The 18,020-nt window shown below is 53.7% G+C and overlaps 6 protein-coding genes across 6 annotated transcripts; 2 read left to right on the top strand and 4 right to left on the bottom strand.

The window, feature by feature from the left end:
• Window positions 1–1,199: 1,199 nt before the first annotated feature.
• On the top strand, window positions 1,200–3,251 carry Zan (Zonadhesin; the record flags this gene model as incomplete). The annotated part of the gene is made up of 1 exon (XM_036642021.1): window positions 1,200–3,251. One exon carries the CDS (start codon window positions 1,200–1,202, stop codon window positions 3,249–3,251), a length of 2,052 nt encoding a protein of 683 aa, XP_036493633.1.
• A 672-nt stretch (window positions 3,252–3,923) lies between these two features.
• Window positions 3,924–5,077, bottom strand: axe-2-0 (Acetylxylan esterase 2; the record flags this gene model as incomplete). Its single annotated transcript, XM_036642022.1, has 4 exons — window positions 3,924–4,232; window positions 4,293–4,372; window positions 4,443–4,560; window positions 4,745–5,077. The coding sequence occupies 4 exons, from the start codon at window positions 5,075–5,077 to the stop codon at window positions 3,924–3,926; spliced, it is 840 nt and encodes a 279-aa protein (XP_036493632.1).
• A 2,429-nt stretch (window positions 5,078–7,506) lies between these two features.
• On the bottom strand, window positions 7,507–8,270 carry CGCS363_v010174 (uncharacterized protein; the record flags this gene model as incomplete). The annotated part of the gene is made up of 2 exons (XM_036642023.1): window positions 7,507–8,124; window positions 8,193–8,270. The coding sequence occupies 2 exons, from the start codon at window positions 8,268–8,270 to the stop codon at window positions 7,507–7,509; spliced, it is 696 nt and encodes a 231-aa protein (XP_036493639.1).
• A 1,217-nt stretch (window positions 8,271–9,487) lies between these two features.
• On the bottom strand, window positions 9,488–10,742 carry CGCS363_v010175 (uncharacterized protein; the record flags this gene model as incomplete). The annotated part of the gene is made up of 3 exons (XM_036642024.1): window positions 9,488–9,745; window positions 9,813–10,347; window positions 10,402–10,742. 3 exons carry the CDS (start codon window positions 10,740–10,742, stop codon window positions 9,488–9,490), a joined length of 1,134 nt encoding a protein of 377 aa, XP_036493638.1.
• An 890-nt stretch (window positions 10,743–11,632) lies between these two features.
• On the top strand, window positions 11,633–12,040 carry CGCS363_v010176 (uncharacterized protein; the record flags this gene model as incomplete). Its single annotated transcript, XM_036642025.1, has 1 exon — window positions 11,633–12,040. One exon carries the CDS (start codon window positions 11,633–11,635, stop codon window positions 12,038–12,040), a length of 408 nt encoding a protein of 135 aa, XP_036493637.1.
• A 465-nt stretch (window positions 12,041–12,505) lies between these two features.
• On the bottom strand, window positions 12,506–16,719 carry DNF3-0 (putative phospholipid-transporting ATPase DNF3; the record flags this gene model as incomplete). The annotated part of the gene is made up of 2 exons (XM_036642026.1): window positions 12,506–12,944; window positions 12,995–16,719. The coding sequence occupies 2 exons, from the start codon at window positions 16,717–16,719 to the stop codon at window positions 12,506–12,508; spliced, it is 4,164 nt and encodes a 1,387-aa protein (XP_036493636.1).
• Between the last annotated feature and the right edge of the window lie 1,301 nt (window positions 16,720–18,020).

An 18,020-nucleotide genomic window follows, 5' to 3' on the forward strand; every position in this document is an offset into this window, starting at 1 on the left:
AGAGTTCATCAAACCTGGATAATGATGGAATGATGGAGGGCTTGCCCAGGACTAAGTAAGGATTGGCACCAAGACATGGCATTGCCACCATCTCATCCCGTGCACAACGGCCAAGATCATGATCGTAAAGATTTTCTCATGATCACCGCACCCAACCAGGGGAAGACAGGCGAGGTGCAACCAGTCAACAACATCCAGTTTCATGTTGGAGGCCCAGCCAGAGCTGAGCTCGCGTCTTTCACGGCTTCACTCGATTCCGGATTTCCTCTTCTGATTTCGAGGGGCCGTTGCTAGTCCGACATGGCAAACAACCCCTGAAGATCCCGAGCACGAAGGCTAAGCCTCGAGTTCTGCCCGTGGCCCGACAGATTCTGCCCTCGACCTTCAGCCGTGGCTAAACTCCCCTGCCAGAGCCGCAAAGCCAAAACAGACAGACCCTGGTCTTTCATCCCTTCCCTCGGAAACCGTCCCGTCACTTTTCAGATGGCAGCAAGACTTGCGATCCCATCTTGGCCCGGTTACAGCCACGCTAGAAACCTGCTAGTGCACCCAGTACCGCTGTCTCTCGCCCACGGGCCCTCACCGCATCCAGCACGGCTTCAGCCTCCATCATGATCTAGCCCAATGCTCGACATCATGTCTGAGGAGTCGCTCGCGCCTTGCTACCCCCGGTCCCCGGCTCCCCACGAATGTGACGACAACACCACGTCTCCATCACCTTCACACCACCCTCCGGCACTCCCATGCCCAGGCCATGATCAGGAAAAGCCACCACACCTCCTGCCCTGCTATCGCCCGCGCGCATCCGATCTTCCGTGCACCGGTTGTTGCGGACGATGTGCATTGGCAAGACCCATCCCAACCCAGCAGCCAAGGCTCGCGATGACCAGGCCCCGTCTGATATAATGACTTGGCTCCCCTCCTTTGCAGAGATGTAGTGATCAGCAGGTCTGTCCCCCTTCACTTCATCCGCACACGCGCTCTCTTTCATTCGTTTCTTCCACGCAGCTAGCCCATCGCCAGCTCGCTGCGGCTTTTTGTTTACTTCGTTTCATTCAACAACTCAGAGACCGGTATCTCGACCCCGTTCAGAGGCGAGCCTCGTACATTCCTTTATTCCTTTCTGTGTCTTTCCTTCCTTTTCGACGTCCGGACTCGCAAGTACACGATATCTACACCCATATACCGACTCAACAATCATGTTACTTTCAAGATACGCAATCCTCTCATGGCTCGCCTCAGTGGCGGTGGCTGCCCCGAACCCCCCAGCAGCAGCACCTGCTCAGTGCGAGCCCAAGACCGAGACCATCGTACACACGGTTCATGTACCGACAACAGTCCACGAGGTCAAGACGGAGACCGTACACGTCACGGTGCCGGGAGAGAAGGAAGTCGTTCATGTCACAGTCCCTACCACAATACATGAAGTCAAGACCGAGGTCAAACACTTGACACAGACGGAAGTCAAACACGAAATCAAGACGGAAGTCAAGCATGTAACCGTCACCGCACCGCCCGAGACGAAAACCGAAGTCAAGCACGAGGTTAAGACTGAGGTGAAGCACGTCACTATCACCGCTCCTCCGCAGGTAGTCAAGGAGACGATCACCAAGAAAGAGGAGGTCAAGGTCACTGTTCCGGTACACGTGACACAGACGGTCCCGGTACATATCACCCAAACCGAAACTGCGGTGCACACTGTCGTCCAGACTGCGCCTCCCGTTGTCCATACCGTTGTCGAGACCAAGAAGGAGGAAGTCAAAGTCACGGTTCCGGTGCACATCACCCAGACCGAGACAGCCATCCATACGGTTGTCCAAACGGCGCCTCCCATTGTTCACACCGTCACTTCCGAGCGCATCGTCTCTGCGCCTCCCGTTACTCAACATGTTACCAAGGAGGTTCCTGTTGAGAAGATTATCACGCATGTGGCCACCGTCGTCCAGACTCTGCCGCCTGTCGTTCACACGGTGGTTCAAACCGCACCTCCTCTCGTCCACACAATCACCCAGGTGGCCACTGAGACCCTCCACATTACCCTACCCCCTCAAGTCGTCACCTCCGAACGAGTTGTCTCCGCGCCTCCTGTCACTCACGAAATCACCAAGGAGGTTCCCGTGGAAAAGATCATCACTCACACTCTGCCACCCGTTGTTCACACGGTAGTGCAAACTGCTCCGCCTGTCGTTCACACCGTCATTGAGACCGCTCCGCCTGTCGTCCACACAGTTGTCGAGACAGCTCCTCCTCTCGTCCACACCGTCGTCCAGACCGCTCCTCCTCTCGTCCACACAATCACCCACGCGGTCACCGAGACGGTCCACGTCACTCTGCCTCCCCAAGTTGTTACCTCTGAGCGAGTTGTCTCTGCTCCTCCCGCTCCTCCCGTGACCCACGAAGTCACCAAGGAGCTGCCGGTTCACGTCACCCAGGTCGTGACCAAGGAGCTCCCGATCGAGAAGATCATCACCCACGTCGCCACAGTCGTCCAGACCCAGCACGCAGTGCAAACCGTCACTCTCCCTCCTCACGTGGTAAAGGAGACAGAGACGGTACACGTCACCCTTCCTCCCCATGTGGTCAACGAAACCGTTCACGTCACTCTTCCTCCCCACGTCGTCAAGGAAACAGTGCACGTCACCCTGCCTCCTCACGAGGTCAAGGAGACCGTGACGCTCCCGCCGCATACCGTCCACCAGGTTGTCCATGTCACGCAAGTAGTCAGCCACTGCGCTACGACCGTGACAGCCGGAGCCGGCCACGCTGCCTCTCCTCCTCCGGCAGCACACCCCATGCCTCCGCCCGCTCACGAGGCCGCGCCACCGGTCCATACTATGGCGCCTCCCCCGGTGCAACATACCCCGCCACCGGCGGTGCATACCATGGCCCCTCCGGCCCAGCACACTACTCCCGCAGCGGCACAACCCGCGCCATCTGCGCCGCCAGCTCATCAGATGCCCCCGGCTCACGTCGCTCCCCCGGCCGAGGCCATGCCCGCCCATCCTCCGGCCGAGACACCGGCTGCCCCTCCCGCTCACCAAGCGCCGGCGACTCCTCCCGCACATGAGGCTCCCGCAGCTGAGAAGCCCGAGAAGAAGCCCGCTGAGAAGCCTGAGGAGAAGCCCGCCGAAAAGCCTGAGGAGGCCGAGAAGCCCGCCGAAGAGAAGAAGCCTGCCGCGGATAAGCCCGCCGAAGAGAAGCCCGCTGAGCCTGCAAAGCCAATGATGAGGTTCATGCGGCGTAGAATTTAATGAGGAGGGTAGTGGGAGAAAATACAGTGCGACTCCTGATGATAGGAAGCCGGGGAGGAAAGAAACGTGGATATATGCCTTGGAAGACGCAAGGAACTAGGAATTATCTTTCTTATATGTAATCTAAATATTAGACGGTAGCGATGACGCTGGACGAAGTTTGATACCCTGTCAGCCTGCCTTCAATGAGACTTAATACCTCTTATGATTGAACTAGTTGCTTTTATCCCTACCTTTGTATTTGAGTCATTCCTTGAAGTGGTGAATTCTAAAATGAGACCAAATGCTTAGCCCCAAGGAATGCAGCAATATGACAGAATTCTGTGATGGACAAGGAACTACCGAAAGGCCATGTAAGTGATCTACAATGGGCTTGCCGTTTGATTATCGACAGCAGGTGGATCGTTCGGTCCGTAGACTCGGACCGGCGAGCACTGATGTCGTTGAATCAGCGCTTATCACGGCATCCCACACGCTGCGATTAGACTTTGCAGACCTTCTAATAACACGGCAAGTCCCGACGGTGGTGATAACCACCAGCCATCAACGAGAAATCAAGGATACTGGACGCCTCGTACATCTCATTACTATGCTAAGTATCATATTGTATCGTAACATCCATTATGGGGTATTCGTCGTGCGGTGCCATTCCGTCATCTATGTGGAACTCATTTACATCAGGAAAGCCGCGAGCATCGTCAGTCCAGCCATTGACATGAGCATACCCGGAGCAGTGGCACCAGCCCCTGATGCCGGAACGGTAGATGGCGTCGGGGTGGCCGAGGGAGACGTGCTGTTCGTCTTGGAGGCATTAAACTGGGCGACGACAAACTCCACGGCGTCATCGGTGTAGTTGCCAAAGTACGAGCCGTGGACCTTGGTGTTGTTGCCAATATCGCAATAGACATCGCCTGTGTCGCACCACGACGCGATCTTGGAGGCGTACTGCTGGCATGCAGTAGTGTTATCACGAGGAAAAATCTAGAACAACCATCGAGTCAGTGTCTCCCATCAGTAGGTGCACATCTTGACTCAACGTACGCCGTCGCGAGTGCTTGTGCCTCGGTTCCAGGTCGAGTTGGCGGTATGGGTTGGGTCTCCGAAGAGGACGACCGCAATTACTACGAGAGAATCAGCGTTCCATATTCGGTAGGTTCACGCCGAATAAGCTCTTCGTAGGTGTTTACATACCGCTCTGATCGACGATGGAAGATGCAATTGGCGCTGTGTGGTTGAACTCTAAATCCAGCGCCTCGCCGGCGTCTTCGTCGACACTGCCGCACAGGGTATCACCCGTCACTTGCGCACCCTGAGTTCATGCACGTCAGCGGGAAGAAGAAAGCAAAAGGCGCAGCTTCATCGCATGTTGGTGTCCAATCATTGTCCGTGGGCCCTCCGACAGCGCCCCCAAGAACGGCGTCTCGTCCCAAGTTATGTCATGAACTCCTTTCTCATGCTCAGGAAAATGCAAGATTGACAGCCGTCTCACGTACCTGGGAATATCCGAGCAGGGCGACCTTTGAGTCGGGACACCTCGAGTTGTATGCCGTCAAGGCCAGGTTCATGGCAATGTCTCCATCTTCCACCGAGATGGAGTAGTTGTCGAAGGTCGCGGGGTAGTCAAGCGGCTCGATCTGGGACCCGGGGATGGCGGCGACGACACCATTGGCGACGCTGCCGATCCGGCCAACACCAGCTGGCTCATTGCTGCCACGTGCGACGATGAGATGCACTCCGCTGGCGCAGGTGCTGGTTGAGTTCTGCGCGGCGGCGCTGGCCGCAAAGAGGCCGGCGATCGCGGCGGTGGTCCTCGTCGTGGATCTCATTTTCGGTCAGGTTCGGTCATGGATGATGGGCAATGGTGAGACAGGATCGATTGGGTCGGATCGGACGGTAGACCAAGCTAGCAGGTAGAGGAGGGCACAGAGGGGAACCGGGGAGGTCGGAGAGGTATTTATCTCGGCAGCCCACCGGGTTGAATGACGTCGCAGACTTCAACGATTCTTGGCGCAGAGGCTGGCATGGTGTATCCGTACGCGCATTGCTAAGCAGCATTACATGCCCGCGAAAAGGGCCGGCGAGGCAACGCCATCCCATCGTAAGTGCCGCACTGCCGCGCCATCAGCTCCTCGAAATTGAGCCCGGCGCAAATATCGGAAAGCCGGGGTGGCTGCGCCGCTGTGTTGTGATCGCCAGGGGTACCCCGTCGTGGCCGAACGGCGAATCAGACGGAGGTTTGTCGTCCGCCGGACGCCATGGATCGTCGACCACATGTTCGGACTGTTGTTCAAGTCGGCCAGGGATCCAGGTCCAGGTCCGAGGTGGCTTCCGCGTGGGGTTAGCGCCTCGTGGTTTTGCTCGTAGATATGACTAGAAATGGCTGGAGCTACATAGTATTACAGGAGCTGTGCTGTGTGGGATGGGCGGAGGAAGATGGAAGAGCCTCGGCATTGAGTCCGAATAGAGCATCGTTCCTGTACCCCAGGTCCCTTAGGCGCGTATTTCCTGCTTTGACGTCCACTATTGGGCCCGCTTCTGGCCGTGTGACCCGATGAGGTTGGGAAGTTGGAGACGGACCGGCTGGGGATGCGGGGATGGCGGATGCGGGGAAGAGGGAACGGGACGCCCGGCCGGTTAGCTTGTTGGTCCATTCATGCGATTGAACAATGGTGAGTTGTTGCCTGTGAAGCAAAGATGGGCAGAGGTTGAGGTTGCAAAGGATTACGCAGCTCATTCTACTTGGGATGGAGGTAAGGTTGCGGGCTGGCTGCAATTGCAGGAGGGATGCAACTCTGACAGTTACTTTGCCAAGGTCGAGCCCCGTTGCGTCAAATTGTGAATTCTCCATCCGTTGCTTGGCAGGTCTTTATCCTTGTCATCGCAGAGCCACAGCCTCCGAGCCCTCGCAGCCTGGTGTCTGCGACGAAAATAATGTTCCTGAAGCTCTCATACATGAAAGCACTCGAACGGGCGAATTCGAGGAGAGTTTTCTTTTCGGTGAAGAGAAGGTCGCTGTATTTAGAGCCCTTGACTTCGTTGACGTTGGTCTCGCGGACCAAGTCGTCTAGCGCGGCCTTGCTCAGCCTGCGCGCAGTTATAATAAGGGGGAAAGATATCATATAAGGTCGTCGCGCGTATAGGAGGATGTGAGGAACAGGCTCGAGGCCTCATTCGAAGTAGCGGTCAAGTTCTTATGCCATGGCCACGAGAACCCTTTTGGCCACAGTAGCGAAGAGTTACACCATTAAGTTTGCGCCCTCGAGTATAGGTTTAAGCCATCGCCAGGCTCCAGCTACTACGAGTACTATTAGCGTTCCGCGTTACGGATGACGCCTTCGCAACGTCGCAAACGACGCTCTCACCAGTACGTTTTGCCGCTCCACTACCTACCCGCCTACCCTCTTTTACTAGGGATAAGTTAAACTAAGTATTAATAACTAGTTATATTAAGATTTATTTATTTACTTTATTAAGATTAAGTATAAGTTAAAATACTACTATTAGGTTTTAGTACTGTGAAAAAAAGTATAGAGTGAACTATAATACCTACTTATACGGGTTGACCAGACTGCCAACATGAAAGCACTCGAAGTTAACGAAGCGGCTTTTATCTTATTGCCGATTGGACATTTTGCCGTGTCATTATTGATGTTCCATGTATTGTTCAGGAAGCACATTCCTTTGGGTCAAGCTCATCTTGAGGACTTGTTATTCCGAGGCATCTTGGTCGTCCTGATCTGTGCTAAAGTTCCCGTCCGCCAAATCATCCGCCAAGCTTAGTTCACACCGACCCTTTTCGCAGCTTTTAGCCCCCTGAGACCATGAGAACCGCCCTTGTTCTCCTTCAAAGCCTCCAGGATCTCCTCTATTGACTAAATTGCTGCCCCCCCCCCCAATCTTATGGCAAGATTGGAGATTGACGGCGCGATATTTTTTCCTCTCTTGATGAAGTTGGGACGTAAATAGATATCTAGCGTGCGATATGAGAAGGCCTGGTTCGGTGGAAGGAAATTTTCGGATTTGCGAGAGTCGGGAGTAGGTAGCTCAGCGTCGCAAGACAGAGTTTAGGCTGTGAAATAGCTGTCGCGGTACATTTATCTAGGCTTCTTGATATTCAATGATTGTAAATCTAGCAACATCAATAAAAACACTAAGAGAATCCAAAAGTCCTAGGAAACTGCTCCTTTCCACTCTTTCCTTCACCAACATTGTCTCAGTCTCGCCGTCGCATAACAGCTGGCAGATAGATCGCCACCTACTCCCTGACTTTCCATGTCGTCCCGTCATCGTCGAACCTCACTCCCGCAAAAGCCAATGCGAGATCCTGGAAGTCCTCTCGGCTGTCTTGGGCGCTCTTAATCTTCCTCGCTAGAGCGAAATCGAGAAGAATGGCTTTGTCGTCCGATGTCCTGACCACAATGTTGCGGACAGAGGTTAGATCGCCGTGGATCCAGCCCGCATCGTGCATCCTTTTAACAGTCTCCAATGCTTTCTTCGCATCATCTTTGTTGTTAGGGTCTGCGAATCGGGACTCGATGAACTCGATCAGAATCCCTTCTTCATCACCAGTGCACTGATCATAGACAAGCGCTCCAAACTTTGGTCCTACATCCTTGCCGTCGATAGCCTCGTAGGCTTCCTTCTCTTTCAAGATGTGTTGCTTATTGGAATAATCCTTCTTCAATATCCACGTGACGCTCCGATCCCACCCCTGGGCGGTCTCTCCAGTCACTGTCGCCTTGAATGCGTTCCCGTCTTTGCCGCCCCCCACGTTTTCACCAATTGTGAGTTCATCTAAATTTAGCTCGCCGAGGAAGTCGTACCCATCTTCTCGCCAAAAACCATCAGGTTTCCGTTTCTCGATTGTAGCGTACTTTGGGACCGGAGAAGTGACCGTAAGCCTAGAGCAAAAGCTGCCGAACAATAGTAAATGAACTTTACCTTAGATGCAGACAAGGGGTGGCTTAGTACAGCCTGGATACCAACGAGACCGAGTAGTTGCAAGGTAGGATAGTGCATTTTGTTAAAGATATGAGATTAGGAGTGTTAAACACCTGAATACTGTGTAATAACTTCGCTATGGATAATAAACGACTTCCAAGTGGACATCTACCTATTTAATCTTCGGGTGCTCTTATAGATTTGAAAAGAGACGCTTTACCCCGTTTGTTGTCGTCACCAATCCCGATGATAATAGTCAACCTGTGGATTGCGCACATGCTCTGCGTGTGGCTGAGCCTCGGAATTTTCAAATGGATTTCACTGTTGTCAGCACGGAATCGGGGTCTTGGGCAGGACACTGAGGATTTTAGTCTCGGCTTATCTACTCGGACTTTTTGGTGGCTGTACACAAGTAATCAACATGAGCTGACGTTATGCTTTCTTCGCATTTTCGGCCTTCTCGTGAGAAGAAACAACCCCTCCGTTTGGTTTCCGGTAAGCATCTCAAAATAGAACTGCTCGGTTTGGCACCTTCTCTTGAGTCCGAAGCTGAGATATGATATGTATTTCGAAAGTGCTGAGATTCTATCTTTAGACAACCTTCATTTTAAGTCCGAATCCCACGCGTTATTTCAATTAAGTCCAATGGTTGGTTGGCACCTGCACTGACCCGAGAAATCATTTTGAGCAACCTCTATATCCAGTTATGTCGTTTCATATGAGCAAGAAGAGGCAACATGTAGTCGAAAGGTCAAAGCAAGTCACCAGCTCGTATTACCGAGGTTCCAACACGCAATACAGTGAATACAGACGTCAGTTGTACGGACCCTACAAACTTCATGTTGACTCCGCTTGCTGATTCGAATGGAAAATACTTTGAAGTGATTCACGATGTATCGCATTGGAAATTCGTCATGTAGCACGTACTGAGATGTGTTCGGATTATTAAAATTATCTCGAAGGATACCAAGAAGGGTTGTGACTTGATCACTTATTCGGGGTGCAGGAAAAAGGACAAAACGCCCACGATTAGGGCACTAATATTCTACCACGTCAAATTCTTCAAAATCCATCAGCGGCGCCTGTTGAGAAGTGCATGTAAATCCAACGATAGGAACAAAAGAAGGTAGCTTAGGGTTGCAAAAGGAACGACTAGATTCAAAGTTCACCAAAGAAAGCTAACAAAACCTCGCCAAGAATATTCTTCCGACTCGAATACCTCCACGAAAACACGAGCATACCTACCTTTTGCCTTCGCAATACCAGTGACAAACCCTCAGCGACAGACAAATTAATCATGCCGCAGTTCTCGACGGTTTGACTCCATTCAGGCAATTCTTCCAGTTCTTGTTCTTGGAGATCGTGCGAGCCGCGTTCTTCATCTCGTCGAGCGTCTTCTTGCCGCCACTTTTAGCAAGACGAGCACCGCCTCTTGCGGCCAAATCCTTGAGACGAGCACTCGTTCGCTGACCGATGGTCGCGAACCTCCCGACCACGGTCCTGGTAGCAGATGCAAAACGCCCGACGAAGGCCAAAATGGCCCTCAGAACGGCCTAGATATTGAGAGTCAGCAGCTGCCTCATAGTTTGGTGGGCTTTCCTCATCAAGATTGTTACGTACCGCGACGGGGTTACGCTTCTTTAGCTGGTGATAGGTGGCTCGGATATCTGCAGCATTCTCATCTGAGGGCTCCGTACGTCTGGAATCTTCCATCATATCGTGAGGTGCGGGGCTTCTCGGTGGCTCCTCACGCTTCAAGCCGATGGGCACAATCGGATCCTTCCATCTAGTGTCTTTATCGTCCTCAATCGCGGCCGCGATCTCTACATAAGACGTTGTGTATTCGTCCGAGTCGATATCCACGTCAGGGGCGTCCCCAAAGTCGCCCGGCCAGAACTCATCAATCGCGTCCCCCGTCACGAAGTCTTCAGAGAAGAAGTCCTCCGCGTACGAAGAGAGGGGAACGATGCCGTCGAACTCGCCAAAGATTGACAGCGGGACGAGTAGCAGGCACTTGCCCATGCGGGTCCGCTTTTTGTTGCGCTTGTACTCGGTCCTTTTCTTGTCCTTGACCTTGTCGACCATCTCCTTTTTGGTTTTCTGTCTCTTCTTCTGTTGATATTCCTTCTTCTTGCGTTCGATTGTGTCCTTGATTCTGTCGTCTCAAGTCAGGATGGGGCTTGTGATACGAGGGCTCTGGTAAACCAACTTGTCACTTTTGTTCTTTTTCTTATCGTCTTGTGCTTTCTCGCACCCGTCACCCCTCTGTTTGGCCTTCTGACCGTTTGGGCACTTCTCACATCTGCAAGTGGCGGCGTTGCGGAAGTATGCGGTACTGCTGCATTTTCGCCTCGGGCAGGCCTTGCACGAGTCTTTCTTCTTGCCTGGCGCCGCCTGTTGCTGCTGGCGCGCTAAGATATCAAGAGGCTTGTCGGGGAATACAGCCGAGGAGACGGCCTGGTTCTCTGGAACAGATCCATCAGCCGACAGTAATTGTAAAGACAGCCGCGGGGCTAAAGTAAGTAGAGAGAGGAGGAAGTGCAGCTTCATGATGAGTACTGAGTTGAGGTGCTGAGTTATTTTCGAGTCTAGAGACAGAATCTATCTTAGAAGGATGTGGCCGCGGTTAAAACAGAAGGGGAAACAGTTAGACGCATTATATGTACGTAGCCATAGAGATTGTCATCGGCGACGTCCATGTCGTGTGAGTTCGTCAACTTTATGACCCAAACAGCCACACGATATGTCAAAAGAACATTCTGATTATGGATATATGACTTAAGCGTGAGCCATTGTCAGTCCGAGATCCTGTGAGATGCGCTGCCATCTAGCGTGGCTGAGTTTGGACTTAGCTATTCCAACCAGTAAGCCCAGTCCGATATCAAAGAAGGAGCAAGCATGGTGCGAGATGAGATGGAAGGGTCGATGAGCTCAGCTGAGGCTCAGTTCAAACTGAGATTGCAACGGAACGTGACACATGGAAGCACAGGTTCTCAATCGGAGGGCCATCAAGGCTGCAACTCATTCCTGCTGCAACATGACATGATCGTCCTGAAATCAACGTCCCATATTTAGTTTCTCCCAAGACGGCAGCTGTTTTCAAGAACTGATCTTAAAATACTGCAGTACTATAATCCAGGTGGGCAACGGTCGTAATACTCGGACTTGAGGCTGTGGCGGACGGCCAGTGAGGCCTCATATGCGCATGCCCGGTAGCTGCCTCTGGATCTGTGATGAAAGTTCTACTGACTGACAATATATATCATCACTGGAGAACCTCCATTCCCATCTCTACTCGCTGCAGACAAGTCAATTTCTCCGCAGCCTAATTGAATCATTATATCCCTTCCTCCGCCATTCGCGTCTTCCAGTACACTTAACCAACTTGACAAACCCTCCCAAACCCGTCTTTCACTTGTCACAACCCCAACCGCCCTACAATGTTCTCCGCCCCCTTCCTCCACCTCGCCATCCTCGGCCTCGCCAACTCCGCCGCCGCCTTCACCTTCTACCAAAGCTGGGGCAACCCGCCCAGCGACCCGTCCAAATGCAGCCGCGGCGCGCCGGGCGACTTCCTCGTCGACGGGCACTACTTCCACCTCGGCACGGGGTGCACGGTCGACGGCAACCACAAGGACCAGTCCATGATCGTCAAGGCCGGCGACGGCGACGCGGCGCTCGTGGCCGTCTTCTTCAGCAGCGAGGACTGCGATCCGGACACGATCATCGCCGTGCTGGACGAGGCGACTGAGATTGACGGCAAGACGGGGTGCTTTGACGGGAAGTATGGCAGTTTTGACGTTTGGAGTGTTTGTGAAGATGGTGGGCTGTCCTGTCCTGGTGTTTGAGGTTTATTTGTTTTTGGTTGGTTTTTGGAGGATGGGGGGATTTATCATTTATGATTAGATGCTTGAGCGTTTTATCTCACGCAACTATTTAAATCTCTGGGGAATCTCTCGTAAACTAAGGAAGTGTTGATAACTACGTCTCTATTAGGCGGGCTGCATCCCAGTTGGTGCTCATGATCGGCCGTCTAATCAGTCAGTTACCTCAATGAGGCTCAGTCGGTTCATGACTTTGAGATTGGATGGAAGATTCAACGAGGGGACAGACTGCTGGCATTCCCTGAACCGGGCTGGCAAAGCGGAAGCCTACCGGAGCTGAACCGAAGGGGAGAATTTGGAAGTGGCAGAACTGGAAGAATGTTCAGCAGAGGCCGCATGATAAGCACATAGGATGGGACGAAGACTCTGAACACAAAACAAAACACGTGTTTTCTACGAAACCATGGGTATCTTGCGCAAAGGAATGACTTAAACCGCCCCCTCCAAAACAGCGACGTCGGCCTCCTCTTCGTCATCTTCAGGCTCATCCCGAGCCAGCTTTCTCAATCTCTCCTTGACAGCAGGATCCCTCTCCATTTCCTGCCACAGCTCCAAGCGCCACTCATCAGCGCAAACATCGTCTTCCTTGCGGACCCATGGCCATCTCCATAGACCGGCAAGGATGAGACACCGCTGCAAGGTGCGGAATATGGTCTCCATTAGGATGAAGAGCAGGGTCATTATGATTAGGGTCAACCACCATACGGCGTCGGCGCCGAAGATCTTGGAGAAGCCATCGCGGACGGCATATGGTGACGGTGATGGGGTGTAGATGCCTGATAGGAAGGCGTTCCATGCCCACCATCCGGAGAAGGTGATGAAGAAGGATCCCATCACGATGGCGGTCTTGTGGTGTGTTTCGAGGATGCTGCAGAAATATTAGCTGTAGGTCGTCGAGTAGGAATTAGGAATACTCACAAGCACTTGTAGTTGATCCAGACGACTCCCAAAGTGAATGCCAAGTCACCCACAGCGAAAAGGCCTTGATCGCTCGAGTGTGCAAACCACACATACCCCGCCCATACACCCCAGTAGGCCAGGACACCCTGGCAGGCTGCTGAAAACATCCATCCGGTATACTTAGCCAGGTTTAGGCCCATGTTTCGCTGGCCGTACACGTACAGTTCCGGGACGGCGAGAAGCGTGTCGGCACTAAGGTCTTGCTCCCAGATGCCCATACAAATAACGCAAAGACTGGTAAACAGGGTATTGAAGACAGTCAAGCTGGCCATCTCATACAACGAGGTACCAGTGTACCCATTGTAGCGCTGGTACAAGGCAGTCGGCAGATAGAAAAACATCTCCTTCCAGAAGGTGCAAAGAATGAACTTGGCAGTGCGGACGTAGTTCCAACGGCCATGAACCAAGAGCAGTCGCTGTAGGAAGCGGAACTGGGCGATAGCATAGTCAGCTACACGCGCCGCCTGCAAACCTTCCTTGCCTGAGATGCCGACACCGACGTGACTGGCAGAAATCATGGCCAAGTCGTTCGCGCCGTCCCCGATAGCAAGCGTCAGGCCATAGCCCATGCGGCCACCCTTCTTCTTCCGAAGCTGCGATCGCACAGTCTTGACCATGAGGGCCTTCTGTGCTGGGGATGCTCGGCAGCAGATGACGGAGTCAACGAGCGGGACGACCGAGTAGAACTGCGCCGTCAACTCAGGCGACTTTTCCACGGCGGCAAGTGTCTGTCCGTCAATGACCACGACGCTGTGGACCGAGCCCGAGTACAGATCTTCTGACAGCGCAACCATTTGACCCGAGAGATCTCCCTTTGTGACGTCAAGTGTGTACAGGTCGGAAACTGGCTGACATATGCGGGTGGAATGCGCAATATTGATGGCTGTCTCCCGCTTGTCGCCCGTCAACATCCAGATCTTGATGTTGGCGCGCCGAAGCTTGTCAATTGTCTCCGGGACACCCTCCTGAAGCTTGTCTTCGATAGCGGACGCGCCCACGAGGTTGAAGGACTGCTCAATCGTCTCTGCCGCTGCCTCGATCTTTTCTTGCCGATCAGTCAGACTAGTGGCAGCGGCGTCGAAGGATTGCTTCCAAGCCCGGTAGTCCTGGTCTGAGATGAACTTTTGAGCGAATAGCAGGGTGCGAAGTCCCTCGGTGGCGAAGTCGTCCAAGTGCTTGAAGCACCTCGTGAAAATGCTGGAGTCGTCCGCAATGGACGGGTCGTCGAGAAACGCGAACTTCTCAGGGATCTGGTGGGAAAAGGTCGGCGCTGTAGGGGATGCTTCAAAAGACGCTGTTCGGACGTTGATCGAAGGTCGCAAGAGATCGCCGGATTTGCGAAGCTTGCTGGCCTCGAATGATACACTCCGATCCATTGTCGGTCTTGAACTTGGACCAGGCCCAGGACGCTGCAGACCAAGGCTTCGACGTAGTGTCATACTAGCCCGCCCACCGATGCTTGTCCTTGGCTCGTGTTGCTCGCTCTTCCGGAGGAGCTCGCGCTCGAGATCTGCGCTCTTTCTCACATCCTGAGCCTTTTGCATCGCTATGTTAGCCATCTTTAACCTCGGCAGGATGACGGAATCGGCGCCTTTGCAAATAATGCAGATTCTTCCATCGGGGTATCGTACGACAACAGACATGCGCTTGCGATGGCTGCTGAACTCGATGACGTCCAAGATGTCGAAGGTGAGGTCCTTGTCGGCTTCTGACGCGAGCCGGAGGGTGACGCTGGTGGAGGATCGAGAGACCACGGTGTACCCAAGCTCTTGAGCAGCCCGGACGATGGCCAACTCGTCGGGGGATGAAGACTGATACTCTACTTCGCCATCTCTTATCTCTGGAAGGCAAGTGTGGCACAATGCCATGGCGAGGATGTAATCTTTCGCTCTTCTGGCAAATAATGAGTGCGGCCTCAAGGCAATGAATTCCAAGAGGTCCTTCGTCGTTACGTCTGGCTGAACATGGTCTGGGCGGCCTGTGGATCTCCACTGTGAGGAAGATCTCCTGGTAGACGGTGCTCGGGACTGGGCCATCGAAGGCCTGCCAAAGGACGTTGGGGACTGGAGGTAGTCGTCCGAGATTGCCTCGGGTCTGATGTACTGCGTCGAAATACGAGGCCCATTCTTGACTTCGGAGAGCGTATCGACAGAGCTATTCTCGCACTCCAAGTCGACGTCAGGCTGATGCAGCCAAGCTGTGCCCGCGATGCTCAACTTTCGGAACTTCATCACATTTTCAGTGAGCGTGCCAGTCTTGTCGGTGAAAATATAGCCAACTTGGCCCAGGTTCTCAAGGATGGTGTTTGTGTTGCATCGTGCCGGCGTGTCCGTTTCGGCGTGATACATGTCAATGTCGGAGTTGAGCATGAGTAGCTGGCCGACTTTGACAATCTCAAGACTGACGTACAAGGCCAGCGGAATGACGTTATTGAACTGGATGATGTAGCCGATGATAATCTCGTGAAGCTTAACCTCCGCATCTTGAAGATACCACGTCCTCCGCTCTTGGGACCTCTGCCACATGATGTAACCCATAGAACACCCGATCGAAAGGACGACAACGTATATGGCCAAGGTGACAACGATCTTATTGGCCACGGTCTCGAGGGCCGGCTTCTTCGCCTTGGGATGCTGGTTCGCGTTCATGCGGATCTTACATTCCTCTCCAGTGTTGATCACGATGCCGATCGCGCAACTAGTATTGCGCAGAATGCTGCCACGGTAGATGACTTCGGCCGACGTGAGTGGCAGCGACTTCCCGTTGACGGAAACCTTTCCATCGAACTTGTAAAGGTCCGGGTTGGGGTCTTCGACAACGAACTCTGCGTCGCAAGCGGTGATTCCCTCGACAGTATCGCAGCCAGTAATCGCAGTTGAAACTTGTTTGCTCTTCAGGTTCGTTTCGCCGTCAAGGGCCATTGTCTCGATGTAAGCCAGACCATTCTCTCCATCTGCATGGAGCAGCACGATATCCGCCGGGACGGGGTCGTCGCGCGCCAGCTTGATTACGTCTCCAACCTCGATATCGGCCCATTTCGCCCGAACCCAAGGTTCATCTTGTTCTTCGAATGTCTCATCGCCGTCTTTCTTCCGCAACTTGCCCTTGAGTCGTGAAAACCAGCTGGCAGCGCTGGCGTGGTGGTGCTGGTTCGAGTGTTTGAGCACTTTGGCGGTGCACGCATTTTCGACCTTGTCAAGCCGATGTCGTTTGAAATCGTCATATCCTTCCTTCGCCACAGTAACCAGGACGAAGAATAACAGCGGGAGGATAGTCGTGAAGTTTCCGGTCGTGGATAGCCCTGGTACGGTCTGCGGTACACCAACGCAGAGGAAGTAAAAGTTGCCGATGCGGGAGAACTGGAAGAACAATTGCTTGGGAATGAAGTCGTAAACGGTGTATCGGGACGTTCGGATGGCATTGGATACGTAGGGATGACCGCCTCGTCGTTCGTCCGTAAGCGACGCATCTTGGTCCAGTCGTAGTGGGATATGCCGCCCATCCTTTGATGGCGGTAATGTCTTGCGCCCGAGGACGACTTCGAAAAAGATGCTCTTGCACCAGGTGAGGGCGTCGCGCCGGGAGGATGTGATGGTCTGCTGTGATTTCTCCGCTGAGTTATTGCCGGCGCCGTGCGGCGGCTCGCCCGGCGGTAGCGCCTCCGTGGTCGGTTTCTCGCTCATGGTCGCGGTCTCAATTCATCAAAAAACGAGTGACAGATGCAAGATGCCTTTCTTGCAGATTCGATCGTGCCTCAAACATTAAAAGACGCCAGCCGGGTCGACCGCATGGGTTCGTTCAGGTGCTGCGGTTCGTAGGGCTGCATCAGACTCGGTCGGGCGCGCGCGCTTTGATTGTTCGTCTCTCGAAGGTTGGTCTCCTGATGACGATGCTTTAACGTCGTCGGACGTGCAGAGGACTGAGTTGGACAATGCGAAGAATAGCCATCCTGTCGCCTCCCCGCGAACAGCTGATGCTTTGACGGAAGCAAGAAGCGAAAGGATGGCGGCAAGCCGTGGGAAATCGTGGGGAGACGCGGACCCAGTGAGCAGGGAAAAACAGCGGGCATCGAGTTCGTCATTAACGAGGTGCATCTCACCCGGAGTGGGCTGCCAAGGCCAAAGACACCCTCGCGAAATTAGACACTGCAGGATGCTAAAGATATCGATCCAGCAGCTTTCAGAAAGTCGTCCGCGCATGCGTCAGCGGGCAGCGTTCCCCGTTGGGACCGTTATCCCGCGCTGATCTCCCCACGTGGTGGGAACGCTGGCCGGGGGGCCGTTGGGCGGCTGCTGGAGGCGATTGCAGGACATTTCTGTGCTGCGTCTGTCAATCATGTCAGAGGCGAAGAAGACAAAGCCACAATGAGCGAGCAAGCAAATAAGCAGCGGATGATGGTCATGAACCCCTGTTTGCCAAGCTGGGCGGCGGCGGCGGCGGGGACATCAGCGGAGGGAAAGTTGGTGAGGTCGATTGAGAGTTCCCAAGGTTTTCGACAGACTCGACGCTATCGTCTGCCAAAGCTGCCAGCCGCATCTTGTCCCACGTGTGGTACACATGAACTTGGACAAAGTCGAAAGCTTAGCGATTTTCTGCCCTCCACGAACAGAGTTGCCGCCGAGAAGGCACCCGGCACGACGGAACATATCAGGGATGGCGATCCGTTTCGCTGGCCTCTGCCTCGGACACACTGCCAAAAACGTCTCTAGCCGCGAAGGGCTGGGGATCGACCGTCCCGGTGTCTCGTTTGCGCCTCCGCAACGGCAGATGGATCAACGACGGGCAGGAATTCGACCCAGGTCTTTTGGGCCAGGCGCCTCCGCGTCGTGACGGTCCGGACCTCAACGTCCATGCCTTGCTCGAATCCCCGAGGCATCTCTTAGCGACTGCATCTTAAGGTTCACACTGCGGGAAACCCAGGAATCCCGAGGTGCGAGGTAGGGCAAGGCAGCACGGATGTCATCCGGTGTTCTCGACGGCGCAT

This window comes from Colletotrichum siamense (genome assembly GCF_013390195.1).
Source record: "Colletotrichum siamense strain Cg363 chromosome Unknown KSG_Cg363_contig06, whole genome shotgun sequence".
NCBI lineage: Eukaryota > Fungi > Ascomycota > Sordariomycetes > Glomerellales > Glomerellaceae > Colletotrichum > Colletotrichum siamense.